Source organism: Myotis yumanensis, unplaced genomic scaffold (genome assembly GCF_028538775.1).
Source record: "Myotis yumanensis isolate MYYU_CA2020_CCGP unplaced genomic scaffold, mMyoYum1.0.hap1 SCAF_9, whole genome shotgun sequence".
Classification (NCBI taxonomy): Eukaryota; Metazoa; Chordata; class Mammalia; order Chiroptera; family Vespertilionidae; genus Myotis; species Myotis yumanensis.
In genome coordinates this window covers 32,408,537-32,434,731 of record NW_027223760.1, presented here as the reverse complement: position 1 = coordinate 32,434,731, position 26,195 = coordinate 32,408,537, and the positions used below count along the sequence as shown (strand labels likewise).

Sequence of the window (26,195 nt, the reverse complement as noted above, 5' to 3'; positions counted from 1 at the left end):
ATCAACCCTTTCCCCCTCGTCCCACTCACAGCTTTCCTGAGTTGAGGCCAGGTACTGCCTCCTACCCTGGTTTGAGAGGGTCTTCCAGGCCCCAGTGCACAGCCCACAGCCCCTACCCTGGAGGGCTACCCTTCCCTTGGGAGCTAGAGAGCCAGCCTTGGGGGAGACCAGGGGTAGCATCAGCTGGGAAAGCTCCCGGGAGCCAGCAGGGCAGGACCACACAGGAAAGAAGGGAAGGGAGTCATTGTGGCTGCCTGCCACGGTGACATACTCATCGGATGACCCAGGGAGCCCTGAGGAACGGTGGGGTTGGGGCCTGGAACAAGCAGGCAAGGGTGGAAACTTGCAAAGCACAGGCGTCAGCATCACTCATCAGAGTCTGAACTGAGGCAGGAATATTTTTCTAAAACAAGCTAGTATCCAGAACTCAAAAATGAGGAACAGCCGCCTGCCACCTGGAAGTTGCCACTGAGGGCCTCCCTAGCCCCTGCTCTGGCCTGTCCACCTGAGATGTGACTGGCAATTGGAAGCCACAGTTGAAGGTGATCGGCCTGTTTTGTGCACTGTGTTCGGGGAGGCAGCCACTTGGCCTCTCAGCTCAGTTGTTCTCCATCTGCCATTTTCTCCATTTTGCCTCCTGACACCCAGGACCATGGGAGTAATTAACCCTCAAGAAGCCAAGTGTTGGGTCCTTTTTAAAAAAATAAAATATATATTTTTATTGATTTCAGCGAGGAAGTGAGAGAGAGATAGAAACATCAGTGATGAGAGAGAACCATTGATCGGCCACCTCCTGCACACCCCACACTGGGGATTAAGCCCAAATACGGGCATGTGCCCTTCACCAGAATCGAACCCGGGACCCTTCAGTCCGCAGGCTGATGCTCTATTCACTGAGCCAAATCAGTTAGGACTCCGGTCTTTTTTAAGAAAGTGAAAACTTAATGATACGTCAGCAAACAAAACAATAATTTAAATGCGTACACTTTTTAAAAAACCACTTGAACCTGGTAAATTGGTATTCTAAAACTTACTGTGCTTAGTTGAAAATGGGTATGCAATGAAGGAGCTTAGGGAACTCTAACACGCCCTAGAAAAGCTTCAGAGAGCTCATGGAATGAGCAAAACCCTCCGCTAGGGAGACACAGCTTTTTCCCTGTGACTTTGATATCTGAATGTGTCCCTTAAATCTCAGGCCCTAGTGTGTAGGAACTGCCTAGGGCCAGGGGTGGGCAAACTTTTTGACTCGAGGGCCACAATGGGTTCTTAAACTGGACCGGAGGGCCGGAACAAAAGCATGGATGGAGTGTTTGTGTGAACTAATATAAATTCAAAGTAAACATCATTACATAAAAGGGTACGGTCTTTTTTGTTTTGTTTTGTTTTATTCATTTCAAACGGGCTGGATCCAGCCCGCAGGCCATAGTTTGCCCACGGCTGGGGCAGTATCTAACGTTCCCCATGTTCTGCAATCCTTTATTTTCTCCTTTCCCCTCTTTCTCCTACACACCCCTTTTGTGGGTTAGTAGCTAAACCTCTTTCTCCCTTTTCCACTTCTAGGCTTTCGGCCCCTCCTTCTAGGGGCCCTGAGCTAAAGACATGAATGACTTTCCTCTGGTATAGAGGTGGGCCTGGAGCCTCCATCTCCACACCCACAAATCACCACTGCCGCCCGTCTCCCTTTCATCCGTACACCCCCAAACCAGTTAGGGCTCTGGTCTTTTTTAAGAAAGTGAAAACTTACTGAATGATACGTCAGCAAACAAAAACAATAATTTAAATGCTTACACTTTTTTAAAAAAAACCACTTGAACCCGTTGTCCTCAGCATAAAATGCCCAGAGCACGTGTACCTTGTAGTTGGCAGTCCTAAGTCTTGCGACTTGTGCTCCCTGATTGTCCTACGCCAGTGACGGCAGCGAGGACTATAAAGTCCCTTCTCCTCTGGGAAGCTTTTCCTGACTTCCCTCCTCGCCGGGCTTGTGGCCTTGTTGGTGCCCGGCGCTCGGGAACCTGTGTTACGGTGATCGGTGCCCCAGCCAGACGGCCAGTTGCAGGGGACAAGGTGGTGTCTGACTCCCTAGGGTGCCCCCGCCTCCAGAAACGCATTGAACGACTGGAGTGAACTGGAGGCGGGAAGTGCCGCCGCCGCCTCCGAGCATCTATTTCTAGGTCTCAGCCCTGGGCGGTGGAGACGCAGAATGCCGTTCGGCGGTCTCCAGCAGAGAAAGGGTTAAGCCACCCTCTCCCCACCCCCAAAATAAGGCGAGGGGAAGAGTCCGGCAGAAGGTCCTGTTTACGGCAGCTGCCGGAGTCCCCGCAGCCCTGGGAGAGGCGTTGCCGTGGCTACGGGCCGGGCGCCGGCCAGCTGCGGATGAGCTCACTGGAGCGGCGGGGGCGCGGGGCGGGACGGCGGGCGCGCGGCAGGCGCGGAGCCGCGGGGCGGGCGCGAAGGGGACGCGGCTGCGGGCCGAGCCCGCCTTCACTCGCCCACGGCCGCGGCGAGGCGGAGGCGGCGGCGACGCGAGCACAGAGAGCTCAGCTCTCCCGGAGAGGCCCGGCGGACCCCAGGGCGGAGGGCTGCGGGCCATGGCGCCCTGGGCCCCCGCCGCCTGCAGCCCCCGCCCGCCCGGGCGCCGGGAGCTGCGCCTCGGAGCCAGCGGAGCCGCGGCCCGCCTGGAGGTAGGACCGGGGCCGGGGGACAGCGCTGGGGGACCGAGGACCGAGGAGGGGACGCGCCCGGGGAAAGGGAGGAGACGGCTGGAGCTGCCTCAACCCGGAGCTGGAAAGTGGCTGTTTGCAGACCACATACTGGGTTTCCCTCGTGCGGACGTGGGGACCGAGGCGCTGCAGCCCGACCTGCAGGACGTGAGCAAAGTGCTGTCCAGACGTCCTAACGAGGCTCGGGGTGACTCCCAGGGCCCAGCCGGGAAGTCGCTGCCCTGCGCGCCTCGAAAACCTGCACAAACTGGGCAGAGCCCCCTCCCTTCGCAGTGTTGGGTCCCAGGGGACGTGAGAGAGAAAGAGAGGGGGGGTGGAGGGAGAGAATCGAGAGTGGTTGAGCAGCCAAACCTCCCTCGCTGTAATCAGAATTTGCAGCCATGGGAAAGCAGCAAGGAAAAGACGATGGAATGATCATCTTTCTCCCACTTTTCCCCTAAGGAGCCCATGGAGGGGCGGGGGAGGGGAGTCTCAACACCGGACGGACTGATATTTAGGAGTGTCACCGAGGACTGGATTCACTCCGCCGAGAGCAGCCAGATCTCAGCTGGGGAATCCTGGAAGGGGATTCCCCTTCCAGGGGAGGGTGGGGAAGTTGGGCAGTGCCCTCCATGGGGGCACAGATTGGGGCAAGGGAAGTACGGTGACTGCTTTAACCGGCTGGTGCTGGGAAAGGAGCGCTCTAGCTGGTGATGAGATGTGCTTCAGGGGTGTGACTTCTCCAATGCTGTAAAGTACACAGTAATACTAGTAATGGCCCCGGGAAATAGGGTTCTAATAGGCTCTCTCCAGTAATTTGGTTATTAAACCCTTACACCCTCGGTGGTTACTACATAAAAGAACAAAATCCTTTCTGCTTTCCTTGTCAGATATCAGACAAACCAAAGGAATGGAGTAGAACACCTTTAGGGTGTCTGCCTGGGATGGAGCAGAATTCTACCGGAAGTCAAGGGCAAACAGGGCTGTTTGTGAGGAAGGGTAGCCAGAGAGGCTGGCCTACAGTCCTTTTGTTCCAGAAGATTTGAATCCTGCCTGTGTCGTACATTCGCTGACTTAACATTTCTGTGTGCTAGGCCTTAAGGACACAGTGATCAATATCTCCCTTCCTTCCAGGAACTTACCATCCTAGCTGGATAGTCAAATAAAACATGAAAACCAGTTCTGGTCTCTGGCCTGGCTGTGAGTGCTGCATGCCAGGACAACCCAGGGCAGGGCCACCCAGCTCAGGAGGACCACAGAGGAGGTCCTGCTGGGGCTGAGCCCTGAAAACCTCTTCACCAAGCAAACAAAGCTGGGGAGGTGGTTTCAGGCTGAGGAAACTGGCATGGGCACAGTCGCCGAGAGGGAGGGAGGCGGACAGGCAAGTGTGGAAGAATTCATGTAGTGTAGTGTAGTGTAGTGTAGTGTAGTGATGGACTAATCGAGAGATAAAGAGGTAGCATGTGGTGACAGGCTTGGACACAGAGCAAGATCGCTTAGACTAAAACTCAGTGTGGAAAAGTCCAGGAGAAAACACAGCAAAGCAAAAGGAATGGATATTTTGAATGGCCTGAATTTAGCAGATCACAACACTTGGACAATGAATTTGGCTCTAGATTTTCTGGCAGCGTAGAGACAAACAAAAATACACTGGATTGCATATTTTTGGATTGGGGACAACAGAAAGCATACAAATTAATTTTCAGAACAAAATTTTTTCTGTAATTGAACTCAACTGAGAATTTGTCATGTAGTAAAGACTAAAGAGTGGCGTAGAAAAATGTATTCCTGCCCAGCCGGCGTGGCTCAGTGGTTAAGCGTTGACCTGTGAACCAGGAGGTCATGGTTCTATTTCTGGTCAGAGCACATGCCCAGGTTGTGGGATTGATCCCCAGTGTGGGGAGTGCAGGAGGCGGCCGATCAATAATTCTCTCTCATCACTGATGTTTCTGTCTCCCTCTCCCTTCCTCTCTGAATCAAGTCACCGAGAAGGAGGGAGGGAGAAGGTAAAATTCCACAGGACTATCTTTCTATACCATCTTCCTGTTATGGCTGGGAACATACTGCATTTCTGTGGGGGGCTGAGTGTCAGTTCAGGCTTGAGGGCAGTGAGGGCCCTGGGAATCCTATATGGAGGAGCCATGGTCCCTCAAATGTAGGAAGAAGTGGCATCTACTTCGAGGAATGTGGAGAGCAAAGCACCCAGGGTGCCCAACCCTGCAGGGTGAAGCAGGCACATCATAGTGTGGCTCGTGGGTGGGTGGGCTGAGACTCTGGTCTGGAGAAGGGGCCACACAGGGCAGAGTGTGTTGGGAAGGACAGCATCTGGCAATCCTGACCAAAGGGAAACGGGGAGAGAGGGAACAGCATTTGAGGATTCCATTCAGATGAACAAGTCCACTTCTCCAAGTGGCTCAGGTCTTCCCGCCCTCAGACCTGAGGTTAAGCTTGCTTCTCAGGGGTGGGGAAAGGGTGAGACTCAGGAGACCAGAGATCCACTCGGAGAGAGGCCAGCTCGGAGGGTGGGATCTTGTTTGCTGCAACACAAGGAATGTTATAGAAGAACAAGGAATTCCAGCTAAGAGCTGACAAGTTCTGCAGACCCAGCCACAAATCTCCCAGCCAGGTCCTTCTCTATGGTTTCTGCAGAAGAGACAGACCAGCAGAATCTACGTTAGTGTGTTCCTAATGTGCCTTTTAGTCTAAAGTTTAAACCATTTCTTGCCAATGATAGATGCCTTAAATTAACATTGAGAAATTAGCATTTCTCCTCCCTGTGATTAAAGACATTAAAACGTTAAAAAAAAAAATTAACATTGAGGTATGAGAGTCTACTATTCTCCGCCTCCCCCCCCCCCCCCCCCCCCCCGCCAATCACATTTCTTAACATTTTAATTCATTAGAGGTTCCCTGTAACAACGGTGCCGGGGGCCCCACCCTAGACCAAATAAATCAAAATATCTGAGAATGGGCCCTGCTCATCAGGACTTTTGAAAGGTCTCAGGTGATTTTAGGGTACAGCCAAGTTTGAGAGTGGCTGCTTTAACAATCACCTAGGGCTCATTAGAGCAGGGGACAAAAACCTTAGAGTCCAAACCAAGGATCCCATAGAATTTTAAATTAGGAAGCCTGTTACTCATATTGAAATCAACTGCCTAATCAGCCTTCAACATCAAGATCTAAAGCCGCCTAAACAGGTACAGATAAGGAGGCTGGTAACAGACACATTTATGTGAAGCTGTGTGTGTGTGTGTGTGTGTGTGAAACACTTTTAGAACAGAAACTCTAAAAGGATAATGACAAGGCTTCTGCTGTTCCATCTGTCTGGTCTAATACTATTGTGTGCAGTGCTGCCCCGCAAGTCTTTCTCTTTTCCTCTGGAACCTTTCTTAAGTGCTGAGCCTCTGACCCATGGATTCTTTCCACTTCCCTCCTGATATTCAAGTGCATTTGTTCTCTGACCCATGCCTTCTAAATTGGAAAGAAGTTAGAAGAATTCGTTTGCAATTTTACATGCGTAAAATCTCAGTCGGAAAGAATGAATCTTGCCTGGCCAGTGTGACACAGTGGTTGAACGTCAACCTATGAACCAGGAAGGAGGTCACAGTTCAATTCCCAGTCAGTAGGGGTCGTGCAGGAGACAGCTGATCAATAATTCTCTCTCATCATTGATGTTTCTCTCCCTCCCTCTCCCTTCCTTTCTGAAATCACTAAAAAGTATATTTTTTAAAAAGAAGGAATGAGTCTATAAGGATTGAATTTTAGCAACTCTGACAAGATAATCGGAAAGATATCTTGAAGGTCAGAGCCTTTCCCAACAACCTTCAAATATACCTTGCAGGTAGCTGCTTCTTTGGCTATGGACAGAGTTGATTCAGCCTCCCTTACTGTTTCAGGAACCTCAACCCCTTCTTTTTTGCCTCCCAAAGGCCAATGGAATGATTCACAAGTGACCAAGGCTGAGCCCTGCTTGTGCTGTGTGTCACACACAGATCTGTGCCCAGGCATGGATCCTTCTTTCTCCACCAGAACCTGGATGCCTCCACAGGTATCCAGGCTCTCTTTGAATCTCCCACACTGGTTACCTAACAGAAAGATTGACAGCCACATCTTTCCCTTTAATTACAGGAGGCAGGTCAGTGTTTGGAACTGAGTCACGTGATTAACTCAGTTCTCTACACTTGATGGCCAAAAGACAGCAATATATTAGGAAGCAATATACCAGACCATCTTTTCCCCTTGTGTTAAAATCATGGTCTGATTTGGGCAAAAAGTTCACCCGAATATCTGTTTGTCTAGAAGTTAAGCTCTTTGCCAGCTGGAGCCCAGAGTTGCTTTGCCTTTGGTCTCCCTTTGACATTTTTGTCCTGGGCATACAGTCGGCTAAAAGAGAGGTAAGTCCGATATCCCCTTTCCTGACTGGCTGAACTACCAAAAACCAAGTTATCAGTTTTTTCCTGGCCTTAGGGAAGGAAGGGGTGAGTCACCCTCACAGCAAGTTTAGGAAAGAGGTTAGCTTCCCTCAGCAGTGGGAAATCTGGAGCGTCCATGCTCCCTTCCGAAGTGAGAGTGAGATGGAGCTGGAGAGTGGGGTCAGGACAGGAGGCCTTGACCATAACCATGACCGTTCTTCCATGGTACCCAGGCCTTCCATGGGCTGTGTGTCTTATCAGGAGGGTTTGTCAGACCAGTTCAAACAGAGAATCAAATGTATTTTGTTGTTTTATTTTCCTTAAAAGTATACTTAAGATTTTAAAGATATCTACATATATGTATATTTCTATATATATATTTAAAGTAATATATATATATTTTGTCTCTACATATATATATATTTTTTAATATATTTTTATTGATTTCAGAGAGGAAGGGGAAAGAGAGAGAGAGAGAGAGAGAGAGAGAGAGAGAAACATCAATGATGAGAGAGAATCATTGATCGGCTCCTTCCTGCACTCCCCCTAATGAAGATTGAGCCCGCAACCCAAGCATGTGCCCTTGACCAGAATCGAACCTGGGACCCTTCAGTCCCCAGGCCGACGCTCTATCCACCGAGCCAAACCAGCTAGGGCTCTACATATATTTTTATATATACATATAGTTACATGTAAACTATGAAAGTTATGTTTGTTGAATACATAAAAAAAAATAAAACGAGAGTTTACCCCATTCTATCTCCCTCTTCAGAGGCAATCACTGTTTGGTGTATATTGACCAAATCCTTCTGGACATTTTTTTTTGCATGTAACTATTATGTTGGTTTGTTTTTTTGTTTGTTTGTGTGTTTTTTTACAAAAATGGAAGCATGCCATTATATTGAACAGTATTTTGTGAGAGTAATTCCATGTGGTACATACATAGTTCTCTCCTTCTTAACAACTGCCTAGTGTTTCTTTGCATGGATTGACTTCATTTGTTGAACAAACTATCTACAGGGTGTTCCCCAAAAATGTATACACACTTTGAATGATTCTAAAGTCAGTGTTTATTAACATACAGTTCATCTTCAAAATTTAAAAGAATCTACAGAAATGAATAAATTTTTTGTCAAACTTGTTTTCAGACAGATAACCATTCTGGTTCAGGCACTGCTGATAGCGCAAAGTAATAGAATTGTAAACATCAAGACATCAAGAATCTTTTTGTTCGGTATTTGTATGCCCTCAGTTAGTTGACTGTTGTCAGTTTTGTGCTGTGAACTTTATCTTATATGTGTCCCCATAAAAGAAAAGCCTAGCCTGGCTGGCATGGCTCAGAGGTTGAGTGTTGACCTATAAACCAGGAAGTTACGGTTCGATTCCTAGTCAGGGCACATGCCCAGATTGCGGGCTTGATCCCCAGTATGCAGGAGGCAACCAGTCAATGATTCTCCTTCATCATTGATGTTTCTATCTCTCCCCCCTCTCCCTTTCTCTCTGAAATCAATAAAAATATATTTTTAAAAATGTCTAGTGACACTTTAGGATAAATTTTCTTTGTCCAAAGTTTAGTCTGGCTTCACCCATTATTTCAAATCAATTAAACCTGAAAAGGAGTGAGATATTTATGAGCAATTGGTTGTTTCTGATTTTAGCCACCAGAAATACTCTCTGGCACTTACTCCATTATTTCTGTAAGTTAAATTCCCAGAAGTGGAATTGCTAGATTAAAATAGATTTCAAAGCCAAATGCATGTTGAATATATTTGTGCCCAGTGATGGATATTTTTAAAATGAGATTCTGATACCCAGTTTTTATTTTATTTAATTAATTTATTTATTTAAATATATTTTTATTGATTTCAGAGATAAAGGGTGGGAGAGAGAGATAGAAACATCAGTGATGAGAGAATCATTGATTGGCTATCTCCTGCATTCCCTCTATTGGGGATCAAGCCAGCAACCTGGGCATGTGCCCTTGACTGGAATTGAACCTGGGACCCTTCAGTCCACAGGCCAACACTATCCACTGAACCTAACCAGCTAGGGCCTGATACCCAGTTTTGTGGGGGTTTTTGTTAATTAAATCTTTATTGTTCAGATTATTACAGTTGTTCCTCTTTTTTCCCCCCATAGCTTTCCTCCACCCAGTTCCCACCCCACCCTCTGCCCTTACCCCTCCCACTGTCCTCATCCATAGGTGTATGATTTTTGTCCAGTCTCTTCCCGCACCCCCACATCCCTTTCCCCCCAAGAATTGTCAGATCACTCCCTTTCTATGCCCCTGGTTCTATTATATTCACCAGTTTACTCTGTTCATCAGATTATTTATTCACTTGATTTTTAGATTCACTTGTTGATAGATGTGTATTTGTTGTTCATAATTTGTATCTTTACCTTTTTCTTCTTCTTCCTCTTCTTAAAGGATACCTTTCAGCATTTCATATAATACTGGTTTGGTGGTGATGAACTCCTTTAGCTTTTTCTTATCTGTGAAGCTCTTTATCTGATCTTCGATTCTGAATGATAGCTTTGCTGGATAAAGTAATCTTGGTTGTAGGTTCTTGGTATTCATCACTTTGAATATTTCTTGCCACTCCCTTCTGGCCTGCATAGTTTCTGTTGAGAAATCAGCTGACAGTCGTATGGGTACTCCCTTGTAGGTGACTGACTGTTTTTCTCTTGCTGCTTTTAAGATTCTCTCTTTGTCTTTTGCCCTTGGCATTTTAATTATGATGTGTCTTGGTGTGGTCCTCTTTGGATTCCTTTTGTTTGGGGTTCTCTGTGCATCCTGGACTTGTAAGTCTGTTTCTTTCACCAGGTAGGGGAAGTTTTCTGTCATTATTTCTTCAAATAGGTTTTCAGTATCTTGCTCTCTCTCTTCCTCTGGCACCCCTATAATTTGGATGTTGGTGCACTTGAAGTTGTCCCAGAGGCTCCTTACACTATCTTCATATTTTTGGATTCTTTTTTCTTTTTGCTTTTCTGGTTGGGTATTTTTTGCTTCTTTGTATTTCAAATCTTTGACTTGATTCTTGGGATCCTCTTGTCTGCTGTTGGATCTCTGTATAATATTCTTTATTTCAGTCAGTGTATGCTTAATTTCTAGTTGGTCTTTTTTCATATCCTCCAGGGTCTCACTAAATTTATCGGCGATTTCTAGAAAGTTCTTGAAAAACCTTAAAAGTGTGGTTTTGAACTCTATATCCAGTCGTTTGCTTTCCTCCATTTCTGTCATTTGTGACCTGTTTCTTTATCTCCACATTTTTTATGCTTCCCTGTGTTGGTAGAGTGGCTTTGTGTGCTAGGTGCCCTATAGGGCCCAGTGGCTCAGCCTCCCCAATTACCTGAGGTGGACACTCTTGGTGCACCCTTTTGTGGGCTTTGTGCACAGTCTTGTTGTAGTTAAGCCTTGATTATTGTAGGTATCACTAGGAGGAATTGACCTCCAGGCCAATTGGCTGTGAGAATCAGCTGTATCTACGGTGGGAGAACTTTTGTGCTGAAGACACCCTTCTGGGGCAAGACTTGCTTCAGTGGGGCTTTGGTGCTCACTGAATCTGCCCCCTGAGTGTATCCCTTATGGATCTGAGGAGTTGTAATCTGGATGGTCCCACTCTGACCACTGGTTACACTGGCTCTTGGATCTAAGGAGGTGCTAATTTAGCCTCTGCCTGAGGCTACCCAGAAGGAGCTACGAAGAGATCTGCAGATTCCCCTTCCTTGTTTGGGGTTTGGAGGTGACCAGATGAGGCCCAGCTGTGAAGCAATGCAAGCTGCTGTGGGGTCTTGGCCTTCTCTTGGAAGTTCTGGGTCTGTCTGGCCCAGCTGCAGTTTGTTAGGTAATTTTCAGATTGCAAAGGGCCAGGGCATTCATATGCAAAAGTCTCTGCTGCAGCTTGGGTGGGGCAGGGTCTCAGGGAATCAACAGGGTGGAACAAGCAGCTATGGCTGATCCTCAGCCCTGCCCTAAGAGGCCCCGAGTCTCAGCGTCCCGGTAAATAATCGCTGCAAGCACCTCTGAGAGAAAGCCGCCCTCGAGTTCCGAGTTCTGCCCGCTGCCAGACAGTCCAGTTTCTCCCCGTATGAGTCTGGGTCCCCAGAGACTTCCCAGAACTGGAGTTCAGAGCTGTCGGGGGCTTGTGACTCCCTCCTGATTCAAAAAGACAGCTGCGTCCTCAGTTGCCAGCCCTTGCCCGCGTGCGCCTCCGTACCTCTGCACTTCAGCACCTCCTCTGAGTCTCAGTATGCTTTTCTCTTTCCTTCTAGTTGTAGAATTTCCACTCAGCCAGCCTTCCTGTAGTTTTGGATGGTGTCCGTTTTGTCTTTTAGTTGTATTTTTGAATTTGTTGTGGGAGGCAGCAATTTCCGGTATTTACCTGTGCTGCCATCTTGGTTCTCCCCAGTTTTTTAAAAATTGTAAAATATGTTACCTCTCTCTTCCCTAATCCACGTTCCCACTCTAGTTCGCCACTGAATTTACTATGAATTTCTATTTAAGTTGATATGAAAATTAAAATTCATAGTGTGGCACATTCAAAGAGGCAATCTCTTATTTTGAGTTTTGTTATGGTAAAAAAGGCAACATGTTAAAATTAGAGTTCCTAAGTTTTTGTTTTATGGATTCTCACCCAAAAAATTGCCCAGTTTTATCTCTTGCTGTTGGTTTCGTGTTCCCATAACCTTGATCCCACATCACCACGATTCCAAATATGGTTAAAACTGGGGTTGGTGGGTAACTTACCCACAAGAACCAACCCAGTGGAATAATCTAAAGTGCCTCCTTCTTTTTCCTTTATACTTTCTCCTTTCTCAGTAGGGAAGATGTAAGCAAGACTGAATTTGACTTAGCACTAAGTTCTGTGCAAATCCACTGTGGGTAATAGCTAGGGCAACCATGTATACACACTGGGACACTGAATGATAAGTGGTCCAGATGCACTGATACAGGCAGACATGATTTTGAACCATCCTCTGTTAATCCTCACCAGAGGATATTTTCTCCATTGCTTTTCAGAGACTGGGAGGGTGGGAAGGGGAGAAGAAGAGAGAGAGAGAGAGAGAGAGAGAGAGAGAGAGAGAGAGAGAGAGAGAGGAGAGAGAGAGATTAGAGAAACATTGATGTGAGAGAGACATGTGGACTGGTTGCTTCCTGCCCTTGACCAGGAATTGAACATGCAACCCAAGTATGTGCCCTTGACCAGGAATTGAACCTGAGACCCTTTGGTGTTCAGGCCAGCACTCCACCCACTGAGCCACACAGGCTAGACACCCCCCCCCCCCCAGCCTTTTTTTCTTTTCTTTTTTTAAAATATATTTCTTTATTGATTTCAGAGAGGGAGAGAGAGAGAGAGAGAGAGAGAGAGAGAAAGAGAGAAAGAGAAACATCAATGAGAGAATCATTGATCAGCTGCCTCTTGCACGGCCCTCCACTGGGGATCAAGCCCACAACCCGGGCATGTGCCCTTGGCCAGAATCGAACCCAGGACTCTCCAGTCCACAGGCTGACGCTCTATCCACTGAGCCAAACCAGCAACCCCCCCCCCCCCCCCGCCCCCCAGCCTTTCTTAGCCTCCCTAGAGTAGAGGCCTGAACCCAGGGAAGGAAGCGGGTCAGGTGGATGCCTGGTGCTGCGTGTGAACTTCTCGTCCCCACTGAGTGAGTCAGAGGAGAAGGGTACTGCTGTCCCTGCCACCATGGAAAAAATAACAACTGACTGCCTCTTCCCAGCAAATTGGAACCATTGGAACAGGACGCTTCTGTGATTTGTGCTTCTCACGTCCCTGGGAAGTACAGGCTCGACCTCCTCAGATGACCAAGCAGAGGCATTTGTATGGGATCTTGCAGCAAATTAGTATTAAAATGGACCATATGTGATCAAGGGAGGATTTAGTTGGGGGAGAGGCTGTAGAGCTCTGATTTGGTCACTAGACAGGAGTGCTGGGCTGCCTGAGACACAGAACTTGCGTCCCCTGCAGCTGGAGTGGGACCAGTTTCTCAGCCACAGGCTTGGTCAGGGTGGTGGTGGGAAGGCGCGGGACCTTCCCACAGCAGCTGGCCAGTGCTCCGGCTTCTGCCAGGCAGGGTCTCCAGCTCTCTGGTGCTCAGAGTGATTCTCTACGTAATACTCTGAGCTGTGGGTGAGACTGGTTCAGATTTGGAATGAAGTGTATGGTCATCCAACCCCAAGTATGACTGACGCCCTGGCATCTTGTGGCGACTGTCATCCTTTACATCTGGTCCATTTCATCATCTGTTGGTGACAATCAACAGACACACATAAGCTCCCAGGACATCAAAAGGGGCCAGTGCTCTCTGTTTACCCTCCAGCTGTGCTGGTGCATCTAATGGGGTGGGAAAATATCAGAGAGGAGAGAGCTAGATGCTTCCCAAAACCATGAGACTTGGTGAGTCCAGCACTGTAGAGACAGTGCCCGAGAGTTTTTACTCCAGGTTCTCCTTTCACCCTGAACACAGGGCCACCAAGGTCCTGGGACATAGAGGCGAGAGATGGGGACAAGGGTCAGAGAGGCTGCTGCTAGGTACACACACAACCCCGGGCTCAGACTGCCAGTTGACTGAAAGAAACTAGGAGAATGCTGCTTTCAGGATGGGGAGATAGAGCAACCGGAAGACCCAGCCCCCTGAGGCAGGTCTTCAGGCTCTTCTCACATCCCTGGAATCTGGCTTTCATCCCTACCATCTGCTGAGACCTTACCCCAGGTTACTACTGCTGCACCTAGTGGCTAGTTGGCTGTTCTGATTGTTCTTGAGCCACAATGTAAGCAGGTCAAGATGTAAAACTGGCCCTGACTCATCTGTGCCACTCCCCAAAATGCCGAAATGCTTCCCTTACTGTCCCATCTTCCTGGGACCTGCTAGACCTCCCACAGGATTCAGCCATTAGAGGATTAACAATAAGGCTATTCTGATTGGCTGATGTCCGAGCCACACCTTTGTTAAGTATTTTGAATATTGCCCCCTCATCTGAGACACCATACTATTTTGGTTGTCCTAATTGTCTTAAAAAAAAAAAAAGATCTTCACCGATTCTTTTTTTTTCTTTATTTCACTCCAAGTGTGTTAACTTTTATCTATTTTTTTTATAAATCTTTATTGTTGAAAATATTAATATGCCCTAGCTGGTTTAGCTCAGTGGAAAGAGCGTCAGCCTGTGGACTGAGGGGTGCCGGGTTTGATTCCAGTCAAGGGCACATGCCCCGGTTGTGGGCTCATCCCCAGTGCAAGAGGCAGCCAATCAACGATTCTCTCTCATCATTGATATTTCTATCTCTCCCTTCCTTTCTGAAATCAATAAAAATATTTTTTTTAAAAAGAAAAGATTACATCTGTCCCCCATTTTCTCCCATTGACGCCTTCTAGGGCCCCTCCTCCCCCAGCCTTCACCACCCTATTGTCTGTGTCCATGGGTTATGCATATATGCATACAAATTCTTTGGTTGATCACCTCCCACCCACCCACTCTTCCCTGCCTTCCCTCAGAGATCTGCACTCTGTTCCATGCTTCCATATCTCTGGATCCATTCCATTCATCAATTTATTTTGTTACTTAGATTCCATATATGAGTGAGATCATGTGATACTTGTCTTTCTATGACTGACTTATTTTTTTTAAATATATTTTATTGATTTTTTACAGAGAAGAAGGGAGAGGGATAGAGAGCTAGAAACATCGATGAGAGAGAAACATCGATCAGCTGCCTCTTGCACACCCCCCAGTGGGGATGCGCCCACAACCAAGGTACATGCCCTTGACCGGAATCGAACCCGGGACCCTTGAGTCCGCAGGCCGACGCTCTATCCACTGAGCGAAACAGATTCGGCTGACTTATTTCACTAAGCATGATACTCTCCAGGTCCCTCCATGCTGTCTCAAAGGGTAAGAGATGCTTCTTTTTTACTGCTGCATAGGATTCCACAGTATAGATGTACCACACAGCTTTTTTTATCCACTTGTCTACCGATGTGCACTTGGGCTGTATATTAACCTTTTATCAGATGTATCATTGCCAAATACGTTCCCCCATGCAGTGGGCTCCCTTTTCGTTTTGTTGATGGTTTCTTTTGCTGTGCAGAAGCTTTTTCTTTTGATGTAGTCTCATTGGTTTATTTTCTCCTTAGTTTCCTTTGCCCAGGAGATGTATCCGTAAACATCTTCAATTGATTTTTCAGGATGGTTCTTCTGTATTTTAGTTGTATTTCCAGTTTGGTCCTGGGAGAGTGCAGTGTAGCTTTCACTTACTCCACCACCATTTTGGTGATTCTTTTTCTTCTCATTTAACAAGTATTCGCACTGCAGTCACAGCAGATCAATATCTGGGCTAGACGATGTAAAGGGATGAAAATGAGTGCAATGTGTGTGTTCAGCCATCAGACCTCACTGTCTAGTTGGCAGGCCCAGATAAAGAAAATGAATCAAGAGCTGAGTCACAAGGGCAGTGTAGGAGCAACCCCCATGGCTTAGTTCTCCACTCGCTTCTTTTCCGTCACCTCTTTCAGAGAGCTCATTCATGCTCTCTGGTCCTCTGGTGCTCCAACTTGTTTTCACCTCACCCTTAGATCTTTGCCTTTGATTGTCTACTGTACTTGTTTCCTCTTAAATGTACCATTTTAAACCTTATCATGTCCCAAAGATCTAAGATGTAATCATACCTTCACTATGTATCCTCTTTATTTTCTGAGGGTAGCAAATCTTAACTCCTCTTTCTTACTTTCAGAATATCCCAAAGCCTAGTCCTCTAACCCTTTCCATCTTCTTCTCCATGGCCCCCCCTTCCATTTCCACCCCCACCACACATCCCCTAGATCCACTCCCACCAGTCAGTCTTTGTCATGGGCTGGAGCACCCCTATTTTCTTCGTGTTCTTGCCTCACCTTGAACACGTCCTCCTTCCCCAGCTATTGGAACCCAGTCGACCTTTAAGGGCCCCCGTACGCTACTTCTTTGAAGGAGTCCATGACGCTTCTGACTTTCAGTGCTCACCTCTAAATTCCTCCAGTTTACGCTGGTTTCATAACATTTACCACTGCAGTTCGATTTAGTCCTTAAACCAATCTGACATTGTGACCTTTGGTAAACATGTGTCAGGCACTTACTGGGCTCATCTTGTCTTTTTGTCTTGAACAATTGCAATCTTTTATTGCCATTTGGTTGTTTGGGGTTTTTTTATGTAAGGACCATCCTACCTGTAGAGAATTTGTATGAATTTACTTGAGCCAAAACTGAGGACAATCGCCAGGAAGCAAGATCTCAAATGCTTCTGCAAAATGACAGTTTGCCGTTTCTTTCGTGTATTTGAAATTAAGGAAGGAAGGTTAGGAAGATTATGAGAAGAAGATGGGAGCGAGCAAGGCGGGGATTGGATTACAGGAGAGTTAATAAGATTATGTGCTCTCTTGAGGGTGGTCACCCTTCCAGGGGGTCTGAAAGAGAGGCATTTCAAAGGTATGTTAACCTAGATACACAGAAACAATGGACAGGGCTTGCTTAAGGCATAGATAAACCTTTTATTAAAAAATATTTTTTATTGATTTCAAAGCAGAAGGGAGAGGAAAAGAGAAATAGAAACATCAATGATGAGAGAGCAGCATTGATGGGCCGCCCCCTGCAGGCCCCCTACTGGGGATGGAGCCCGAAACCTGGGCATGTATCCTGACTGGGAATCAAAACCGGGACCTCTTGGTCCATGGGAGACGCTCGATTCACTGAGCCACCACAGCCGGGCCAAAGATAAACCTTTCACTAAAGAAGTTATATGCCACTCCACTGGTGTGGCTCAGTGGTTGAGCGTTGACCTATGAACCAGGAGGTCATGGTTTGATTCCTGGTCAGAGCACATGCCCAGGTGATGGACTCCATCCCCAGTGGGGGGTTTGCAGCAGCAGCTGATCAATGATTCTCATCATTGATGTCTTTCTCTGTTCCTCTCCCTTCCTCTCTGAAATCAATTTTTAAAAAGTTTATGTGTGTGTGTGTGTGTGTGTGACGTTATATATATCTGGGGCATGACTCCCCACCATGACTCAATTAGGAATTTATGACCAGATCATTCTGAGAGATTACTTTCTATAGAAAACTCTTTTCCTGCCCTGCCAGCGTGGTTCAGTGGTTCAGTGGTTGAGCGTTGACCTATGAATCAGGAGGTTACGGTTCGATTCCCAGTCAGGACACATGCCCGGGTTGTGGGCTCATTCCCCAGAGGGGGTTGTGCAGGAGGCAGTTGATCAATGATTCTCTCTCATTGTTAATGTTTCTCTCTCTCTCTCTCTGTCTCTCTCTATCTCTCTTTCTCCCCCTCTCACTCTCTCCCTCTCTCCTCTCTCCTCTCTCCCTCTCCCTTCCTCTCTGAAATTAATAAAAATATACTTAAAAAAAGAAAAGCCTTTTCATCCACAGTTTATATCCCTAGCTCTAGGGCAGGGGCCAAATATTTGTATGTTTCCCAACAACACCTCACGTGGAGGATTGCATTCAACTGGTTGATTATCTTATTAATTTAAAACCCACCCATGCTAGCTCAGATTAGCTGACTAAAATAGGGGAAAGACCATTTCCCATATCTCAAAACTTAGCCAAATAAAAAGAACACATTCCCAGGCATTGCACAACTTCTGAGTACAAAACACCAGGCATGTATAGTAAACAAATAAAACTGCCTCAGCCTGTCAGGAGCCTAAAAACACGGTGGGAGGGGAGGGAAGTCAGGGTGAGCAGGCTGCACTGATCAGGGTGGGCTCTTCCTTACATTCACATCTGCCCTTGAGGCTAAGTACGAGTGTGCCCTGGCTTCTATGGAAAGGAAAGGAGGTCAGCTCCCCCTCAATTTCAAAATCAATTTTTATAGATTATACTGTAACAACAATTATATGGTTTTTAAAAAATATTTTTTATTGATTTCAGAGAGGAAGGGAGGAAGAGAGAGATAGAAACATCAGTGATGAGAGGGAATCATTGATTGGCTGCCTCCTGCACGCCTCCTACTGGGGATCAAGCCTGAAACCCGGGCATGAGCCCTGACTGGGAATTGAACCGTGACCCCCTGATTCATAGGTCGATGCTCAACCACTGAGCCACACTGGCCAGGCAGCAATTATATGTTTGAGAGCATTTTATAGCTTTATCACACTTGCAAACCATTCAGGCTGGGCAAGCAGCCTTACAGATGAGTTGAGGAGGTGGTATTATTATTATTCAGATAAGGTCTTGTATCATTACTTGGCAGAGTTAAGTTCACTTTATAAGGACAGAAGACGTGTGTTGAGTGTTTTCCATGGGACAGGCCCTGGGCTGAATGCTGTACAGGTGGAATCTCATTTAATCCCACCACTGGCTTTCAAAGTAGGTGCTACGATTATCGCTGTTTTTCAGAGGAGAGAACTGAGGCTTAGAGAGTAACTTGCCACTGGTTCCTTAGCTCTCAAGTGGCAGAGCTGGAATTCGAACCTGGGTCTGTCTGCTCCCGAACCCTTTGCTTTTAACCCCCACGATATGCCATCTTTCAAGCCCTTTTCCAGAGCTGGGATCAGGGCCGGAGCGGCCTCAGCCCCCTTCTCTCTCGGCTCAGGGAGCCATGGTGCCGGCCCAGGAAAGGGGATGGGAGATGACGTCTCTCTCTAAGATTGCTGCCTTTTGTCCAAATGTGCTGGCCAGGAGCCAGGCTGGAAACTCTCTGCTCATGGAAAGAAAGAGAACAGAAGCCAAAAGAGGGTGGGAAAGGGTCTGAGGGGGAGGAAAGGAAGAGGAAGACAGGAAGGAGAGAGGGAGAGAGGAGGTGGGGAAGTGAGGAAGTGAGGGTTTTGGGGCAGCGCTGCTGGAGCCAGAGCCGTCCTGCCAGGAAGCAAACAAACCTGGGCCTTCAGGTGCACTCCCTGCAGATGCTGCTCTTGGGGTGCTGAGAGCATGCAGCCCTGATGGGCCCAGACTGGGGCTCTCCAGTGCTCAGTGGCCCAGACAGATCACTCAGGGGGCCCTGCTTCGCCTGCTCCCCTCCTCAGTATTCCTGTTGGGCGAGGTCAGGTTAAAATGGACATCAGGAAAGCCTTCTGAGTTTGGAAAAATAAGTTACAACATGGCAGCCGGAAGTAGAGGGGGATGGTCAGGCGGTGCTTGGTGCCTGGGTGTGCAAGGTGGGCATGGAGGGGCTGGTGAGCAGGGAGGAAGGGTAATGGGGGCCAGGTACTTTGAATATAAGACCATCATAACAATTTACTGAGTGCTACTCTATGTCCAGGAGGGGAGGCCTGTCCCCTGTCCTCAAGGCCCTGGTTTGGGCATCAGACACCACAAAAATCCGACAACCTGGATTCATCCAGCATCTACGTGGCTTGGGAAAGCTAACCCCGCTATAAATGGCTTTGCATTTATAAAGGGGAGGCCACAGTAGAGTTGGTGTGAGGATTCAATGAAACAATCTGTGTAGAATCTTGCCTAGAGAAGAGTAATTTTGCTCGGTAAATGTTAGCCATTCATTCATTATTGCAGTTTAATTTGACATGCCAAACATAAATATGTGAAACCATGAATAGAACATATACTTAACAAAGCTGCTACTCATAAAAGAGATAATACACCGGTTTGGCTCAGTGGATAGAGCGTCGGCCTGCGGACTCAAAGGTCCTGGGTTCGATTCTGGTCAAGGGCATGTACCTTGGTTGCGGGCACATCCCCAGTGCGGGGTGTGCGGGAGGCAGCTGATCAATGTTTCTCTCTCATTGATGTTTCTAACTCTCTATCCCTCTCCCTTCCTCTCTGCAAAAAATCAATAAAATATATTTTAAAAAAAGAGATAATACAAGGTCATGCATGTTTAGTTAGATAATCAAGTGTAGATAAATTAATAACTGCTGTGGAAATTCAGGGGAGGGGCAAGAACTTCAGTTTGGGATGGCCAGGGTAGGTTTTATGGAAAAGTTGGGTCTTAAGCCAGATTTTGAGGTGGGAAAATAACAAGGGAGGGGTAGAATGACAATTGGGGAAAAGAGTATGAGCCAAAGATGGGGCTGGGAAAGTTCTCATTCACGGAAGCCCAGGAGTGTTGGGACATTCTAGCCATTCTCTTGCCCACAATATGCACTTGGACACAGTACGTATTTACTGTATACATTCCAGCTGCAAAAACGTTGATCACCAGGATGCTGCACCAAACGAAGCGGCACCTGGCTGTGACCTAGCATAAGCCCCTTGCTCAGTCTGTTTCGCCTTCTCTGTGGCTCCGGCTGTTTAACACTCCGGTGTGGGGTGAATTTCCCGCCAAAATATAAGATGGCGCGGGCAATTATTTAGGTTTCCCGCGCAAAATCAGGGATTTTTATGATACCTATTACCCAATGGGTATGAAACGGTTCGCATACGCAGGTAGGTATCTTTGTGAACGGCAAACAAACAAATATTTGGTAATACGCAGTTACAATCGGCCCGAGTTTACACGTTTCCCGCACTCCACCGCAAATCTATATGAACCGAGTTAAGACGGCTCCCGCGGAGTACGCGCAATTCACACGAGCCGACTTAACTCGTTTCCCCCACTCCAAGTGTTAAGTAGCATCCTCTGTTTATTTTCAGTCTCTGTGTCTTCTTTTGATTCTCTGTCTTACCTTCAGTCTCCAGTTTGTTTCCTTTAACCTGCAAACATTAAGACTGTTTTCCTCTCTGGTATTGGGCAGAGAAGCTCTTGAACACTATATTTTTTTCATAAAAGAAGAAAAAGCATTCAGTAGGAGCCAGTGGCTAATATTACCTAGAAGCTTTGGGGCAAATGTTTTTTTGTTGTTGTTGTTTCATAAAAATCTACATCCTAATAACAAAGAATATTTATCTTTTAAAAAAGAAAAACCATCCCTGGCCGAGTAGCTCAGTTAGTTAGAGCATCATCCAGATACACCAAGGTTCCGGGTTCGATCTCTGGTCAGGGCACATACCAGAAACAACCAATGAATGCATAAATAAGTAAAACAATAGATTGATGTTTCTCTTTCCCTCCCCCCTTCTAAAATTAATAATTAAAAAAAATTTTTTAAGAAAAAGAGAAACCAACAATAAAAAGAACACTAACCCCAGAAATCTCTGGGTTTCTGAAGAGTTGGGCTCCTCGAATGACCAAAAAGAAAAGAACCACCTTCATCCCAAATAGTAACTAGTAGACCCAAGTTCTCCAGAGAAACATGAGTCACCCGGGGGAGGGAAAGGAGTGTGGAGGAGGTGAATGAGCTCTAGATGGGGCGACAGGAACCTTGGGCCCTGCTGCTGCCTTGGCCACGCCCCAGCCAGGTGACAGAGGCTAGGTGAGACACACAACTCCTGGGCCACACTGTCATTTCTAGCCCTGGCTGCTTCCCTGTCACCTTCTCTGCTCCTATCTTGGAGCTTCTCCATGCCAGGGGCTTTTCTAGCTTTATTATGTATCTCTTCATCCCACCTCCCCGCCCCCGCCCCCCCCCCCCCCCCCCCCGAATTTCCTCACTAGACTGGGGCCTCTGAGAAGCACTGTCATTTGCAGGCTGGGTTCCCAGTGACCGGCTGGGTCACGAGGGGCGAGCACTGAGGCCAGGAGGAGGATGTGGAAGGCTGGGTCAGCCAGTGCAGGCGTTGTTGCCAACAGGGTCCTGGGAGAAGGGGCTCAGCATTTCCTGAAGGGAAATGACTCCCATAAATAGTCAGAGGGATGGGAAAAGGATTTCTCCATCCCTTTCATCCTGTCAACTCAGCTCTTCCTTCTGGTGTCCAGACTCTGCAGCCTCTTGTAAATGCTTTTCATTCAAATGTGTCAGTGTGGGGGGGGAGATGTGAGCTCTTCTTTCTTGTCTATCCCAGATTCACAATAAGAACTGAAAAAGACATGCATGCCTTTTGTTCGTTCTTTTACCCACACTAACGTCTCATCGGTCCATTCCAGTAAAAGGCCAGAGGGTTGTTGTGGGGTTTTTGTGTGTTTTTTTAAGCCAAAATATACCCAATAGGCATTTTATTATATTTCTTAGCTGTGGTCCCAGTTTATTATAAGATTAGTTTTTCATTTATACATTGTAATTAAATTGTTCATAAAGCCCAAAACTATAGGTTACAAACACATGAGTTTTGAAAATAAAATGACACATTTTAACAACTTTTTGGTATAGTACAAACTATTCTCCTTATTTTGCCATTAAAAGTTGTCTTGTTTAAGAAATTTTGTACACATTAAGTAAAAAACACTTTCGACTAGTATATCAGTACTTCCAATTTTGAGTTACTATCTAGCATTGAATTTTTGCAACTACTCATCTTATAAATTAAAAATTGCCACTCAAGCCTATGTTCTACAATAAGCAGTTTGTAAATGCTAGTTATTTATGACAGCATGAAATGATGAAAAAAATGTTATCATAGTTTGAAAATACAGTACCCAGCTACAGAAATACTAAAAAAAAAATAGCCCCTTTTCTTAACTTCAAATGTAGATTTCTAACTTCCTCAAATTTTTATCAAAAATTAAAGAGAACATGTAGGTAACATACAGAAAGACTGAAAAAAAAATTACTTGGAACTAGGACTTATCACTGACCATAAAGATAAAGCAATTTAGTCAAAACATCCATTAACTGGAAACATTTACTTTATTCATTCTCTCTCTCTCTTTCCTCCTCTCCTTTCTATGTTTTAACAGCAGACCTTGTGATCTTTTATTCCTAAGTTTCAGTACATCAAAAGAAAAAAGTGTTCACAGCTCATTTAAAGATAATAATAAATACATGAAAACAATGAAAACAAATCAGTGTGTGTTAGCAAACTGCAATTATCCTGAAGTTTTAGTCTTCTTGACAGGTGATGGCCAAAACCCAAACTATGGAACAAATACTCCGAAACTTTAAGTTCAATTTAGATATCGTCAATGTCTTCATCATCATCTCCAATGTCATCAAACTGGATTTCATCATCATCTCCAGGACCAAATGTATCTGTTTCGTTGATTTTAGCATGTTCTGGAAGCTCGCCATATGCCTTCAGACTTCTAGCTTCATCTGCATTGTACTTTAAAATTACATCAGCTTTGTTATCCTGATAGTCTCGCAGACCAACCAATATAATGTCGGAGGTATTTATCCAAACCTTTTTTCTCAGTTTTCCTCTGATATGACATAACCTCTTTACACCATCAAAACACATTGCTTCTAATCGTCCATTTCCCAGCATTTTGATTACCTGAGCATACTCTTGGCCATCCTCTTTAAAGACCAGTTCTCTCTTTTCAGATTCATTCTCATTCTTACCTCTTCGCCTGTTTTTACCTCCTTTCCCTTTATTCTTGGGCATGATGGCGCCGGCTTCCTGGCGGTTGGGATCTGATGGTGCCGGGGCAACGGCGACTCCTCCAAGGGGCCCACGAGACGAAACAATGGCAGATGTCGAGGAACGCTGATGCAACTGAGTTCCACGGCGATGCGGAGACAACCACCTTTTATATTTTTTTTAATTGGTTTCAGAGAGGAAGGGAGAGGGATAAAAAAATTAATGATGAGAGAGAAGCATTGACTGGCTGCCTCCTGCACGCCCCGCCTCCCCCCCCCCCCCCCCCCCCCCCCACTGGGGATTAAGCCTGCAACCCGGGCCGCCCTCTGACTGGGAAGCGAATCATTCATAAGGCGAGGCTCAACCACTGAGCCACACTGGCCGGGTAAGGCCAGAGATTTTTGGTGGGATTTTATGGGGGAAAGAAGGGAAGTGCACACCTCCCAATGCCATGTCCTATTTACCTTCATCCAAGGGTGCAGCAGATGCTTGTCAGCTGCTGTTTAGGGTCCTTAGGAAGGCGAAGTCTCATGGCATCGGCCTCACTAAGGCTTGAGATGCTCCCAGCAGCTCCAGTGCCATGAAGAGTCACCTTGGAGAGGGAAGGGACTGATGGCCGCTGCTCTGCTGACCCTCAATACAGTGATGGGAGTGACCGGCTCAGGCCCAACCGCCCACGTTAAACCTAAGGGGGGCGCGGGGCGTCCCTTAGTAGCTGAAGTTTGCTCAGCCTCAGTCGTATGGCTGCAGACTCGTGTTTAAAACTCCGTGAAGAAACAGCTTTCCTTTTTCGCTGGAGGAAGGTAGTTTAACAAATTGAACGTGACCGTCTGTGTTAGTGGGAATTCTTTTGGTCGCTTGAGCAAACACGGGCATGGAGGTATCCTGTGGAACCGCGGGCGGGAGTGCAGTCTGGCCTCAAGAGTGGACGGGATCCAGGGGTGCACAGCCATCTCTCCACCCCATCGTTCTCCCCCGCAGCCCCGCTCCCGGGGACTCAGTCCGCAGGGTGGGAAATGGCTGCCGCCCAGCGAGGTCTCCTGGTTCCCTCCCGGCCACACCCATGAACAAACCTCCCTGGGACGGAAGCTGATTGGTCCGACTTGAGTGAGGCCGCCTCTAGGACCAATCAGCTGTGACTGGGGGGCGGGGTTATAGTCCAAATATGGCGGCCCAGTTCCAGCGACACCCTGCGCGTGTGGGAGGCAGGGCAGTTTGCAGAAAGCCGGCTGCCCTGTGAGGTAGGCAAGCTCCGCTGCCGCCTGCGGTAGCTTCTGCTGGCGGTCTGTTTTTTAAATGGTTTTTTTAACCATTTTGTGCTCCATTGCCCTAACCACTGTGTTCATAAGAACCCTGCTTCCTCCAATCGCTTGCTAAGTCCCTTGACAAAGGTGTAGTGACAGACGTAGTGGAATACTAAAGCCCGGGCTTTGGGGCGGACACATTGCTGTTTGGATGTCGGTGATACTGTTACCAAATAGTCTCCTCGAGTGTGAAATGAAATTGACTTCCTATTATGTGTCCAGCACACGGTGCTAGGTCCTTTGATGAACCCTCCCTTCCCTCCCTTCTTTCCTTCTTTCCTTCCTCCTCTCTCTCCTCCCCTCCCCTTTTCTCCCCTTCCTTCCTTACCGGCTTTATTGAGGAGGTATAATTCACATACCATAAAAATTCATCCACTTCAAGTGTACAGTGTAATGGTTCTTAGTATATTCATAGCGTTGTGCAACCTTCACCAGTCCATTTGACAACATTTTCACCAGAGAAGAAACCGGGACTTCTTTTGTTGTTGTTGTTCATCCTCACCCGAGAGGGGCGCGCGGGAGGGGGGGGGGCAGAGAAACATGGATGTGAGAGAGGCACTTTGGTTGGTTGCCTCCCGAGGCTCCCTGACCAGGTGGGGGTTGAGCCTGCAGCAGAGGGACGGGCCCTTGACCGAAATGGAACCAACCAGGACCCTTCAGTGTGCAGGCGGCGCTCTATCCACTGATCCACCCGGCCAGGGTGAAACACGCACTTCTCACCCAGTAGCACCCCTATCCCTTTACTCCCTAAGCAACCACAAATCCTCCTTCTGTCTCTACAGAGTTCCCTACTCTAGACATCCTCCTTCCCATATAATAAAAGGGTAATATGCTAATTGACCCTAATGGCAGAATGACCAGAGCGACTGCTCGACCAGTTACTATGAGATGCACTGACCACCTCTCAGTCCCTTTCCCCAGTCGACAGGCTCCAGTTGCCTGATGGTGAACCAGGAACTGGGATGGGTGGCGGCAGGGGTGGGGCTGACTTCGGGCAGCCGGGGAAGATGGCCCTGATCGCAGGCCAGGCCTGGGGACAGGATCCGCGCATTAATTTCGTGCGTTGGGCCTCTAGTTTTATATAAATGGACTCATACAAATGTGGACTTTGGGACTCGCTTCTATCCACTTAGCATAGTGTTTTCGAGGTTCATACGTGTGGTAGTGTGTATCAGTCCTTCATTCTTTTTATGGCTGAGTGATACTCCATTGTATGGATATATCACATTTGGTTTATCCATTGGTCAGTTGATGACATTTGGATTACTTCTTAATGGCCATTATGAATAATGCTGCTGTGAATGTTACTGTAGAAGAATATATGTGGACATGTTTTCATTTCTCTTGGGAGATAGATTATTTCTACGATTATGTTTGTGACGTGCTTAATGCAATGCCTGACAGATCACAGAACACAACAGTGCTAATTTCTTTACTCTGACCTTCCCAAAGGTCATGAATGAAAGCTATTTCCTGCTTGCTGCCCCTAGAA

The 26,195-nt window shown here is 47.0% G+C and overlaps 2 protein-coding genes across 4 annotated transcripts in view; one reads left to right on the top strand and one right to left on the bottom strand.

Annotated features, from left to right (window-relative positions):
• Positions 1-2,606: 2,606 nt before the first annotated feature.
• Positions 2,607-26,195, top strand: part of DENND2A (DENN domain containing 2A) — a 103,670-nt gene continuing 80,081 nt past the window's right edge. For 2 of the 3 annotated variants that reach the window (XM_070424032.1, XM_070424030.1), the window contains exon 1: positions 19,206-19,261. In XM_070424032.1, the coding sequence (XP_070280133.1) occupies positions 19,227-19,261 (35 nt within the window). In that variant the 5' untranslated portion in view covers positions 19,206-19,226. Of the gene's footprint in view, positions 2,682-19,205; positions 19,262-26,195 lie in introns of those variants that run through there. The other variant, XM_070424031.1, reaches the window with a different exon arrangement.
• On the bottom strand, positions 22,126-24,420 carry LOC139016889 (eukaryotic translation initiation factor 1A, X-chromosomal). The gene is made up of 2 exons (XM_070425065.1): positions 23,864-24,420; positions 22,126-23,565 (listed from the first exon to the last, which is right to left on the bottom strand). Exon 2 carries the CDS (start codon positions 23,421-23,423, stop codon positions 22,989-22,991), a length of 435 nt encoding a protein of 144 aa, XP_070281166.1. The 5' UTR covers positions 23,424-23,565; positions 23,864-24,420; the 3' UTR covers positions 22,126-22,988.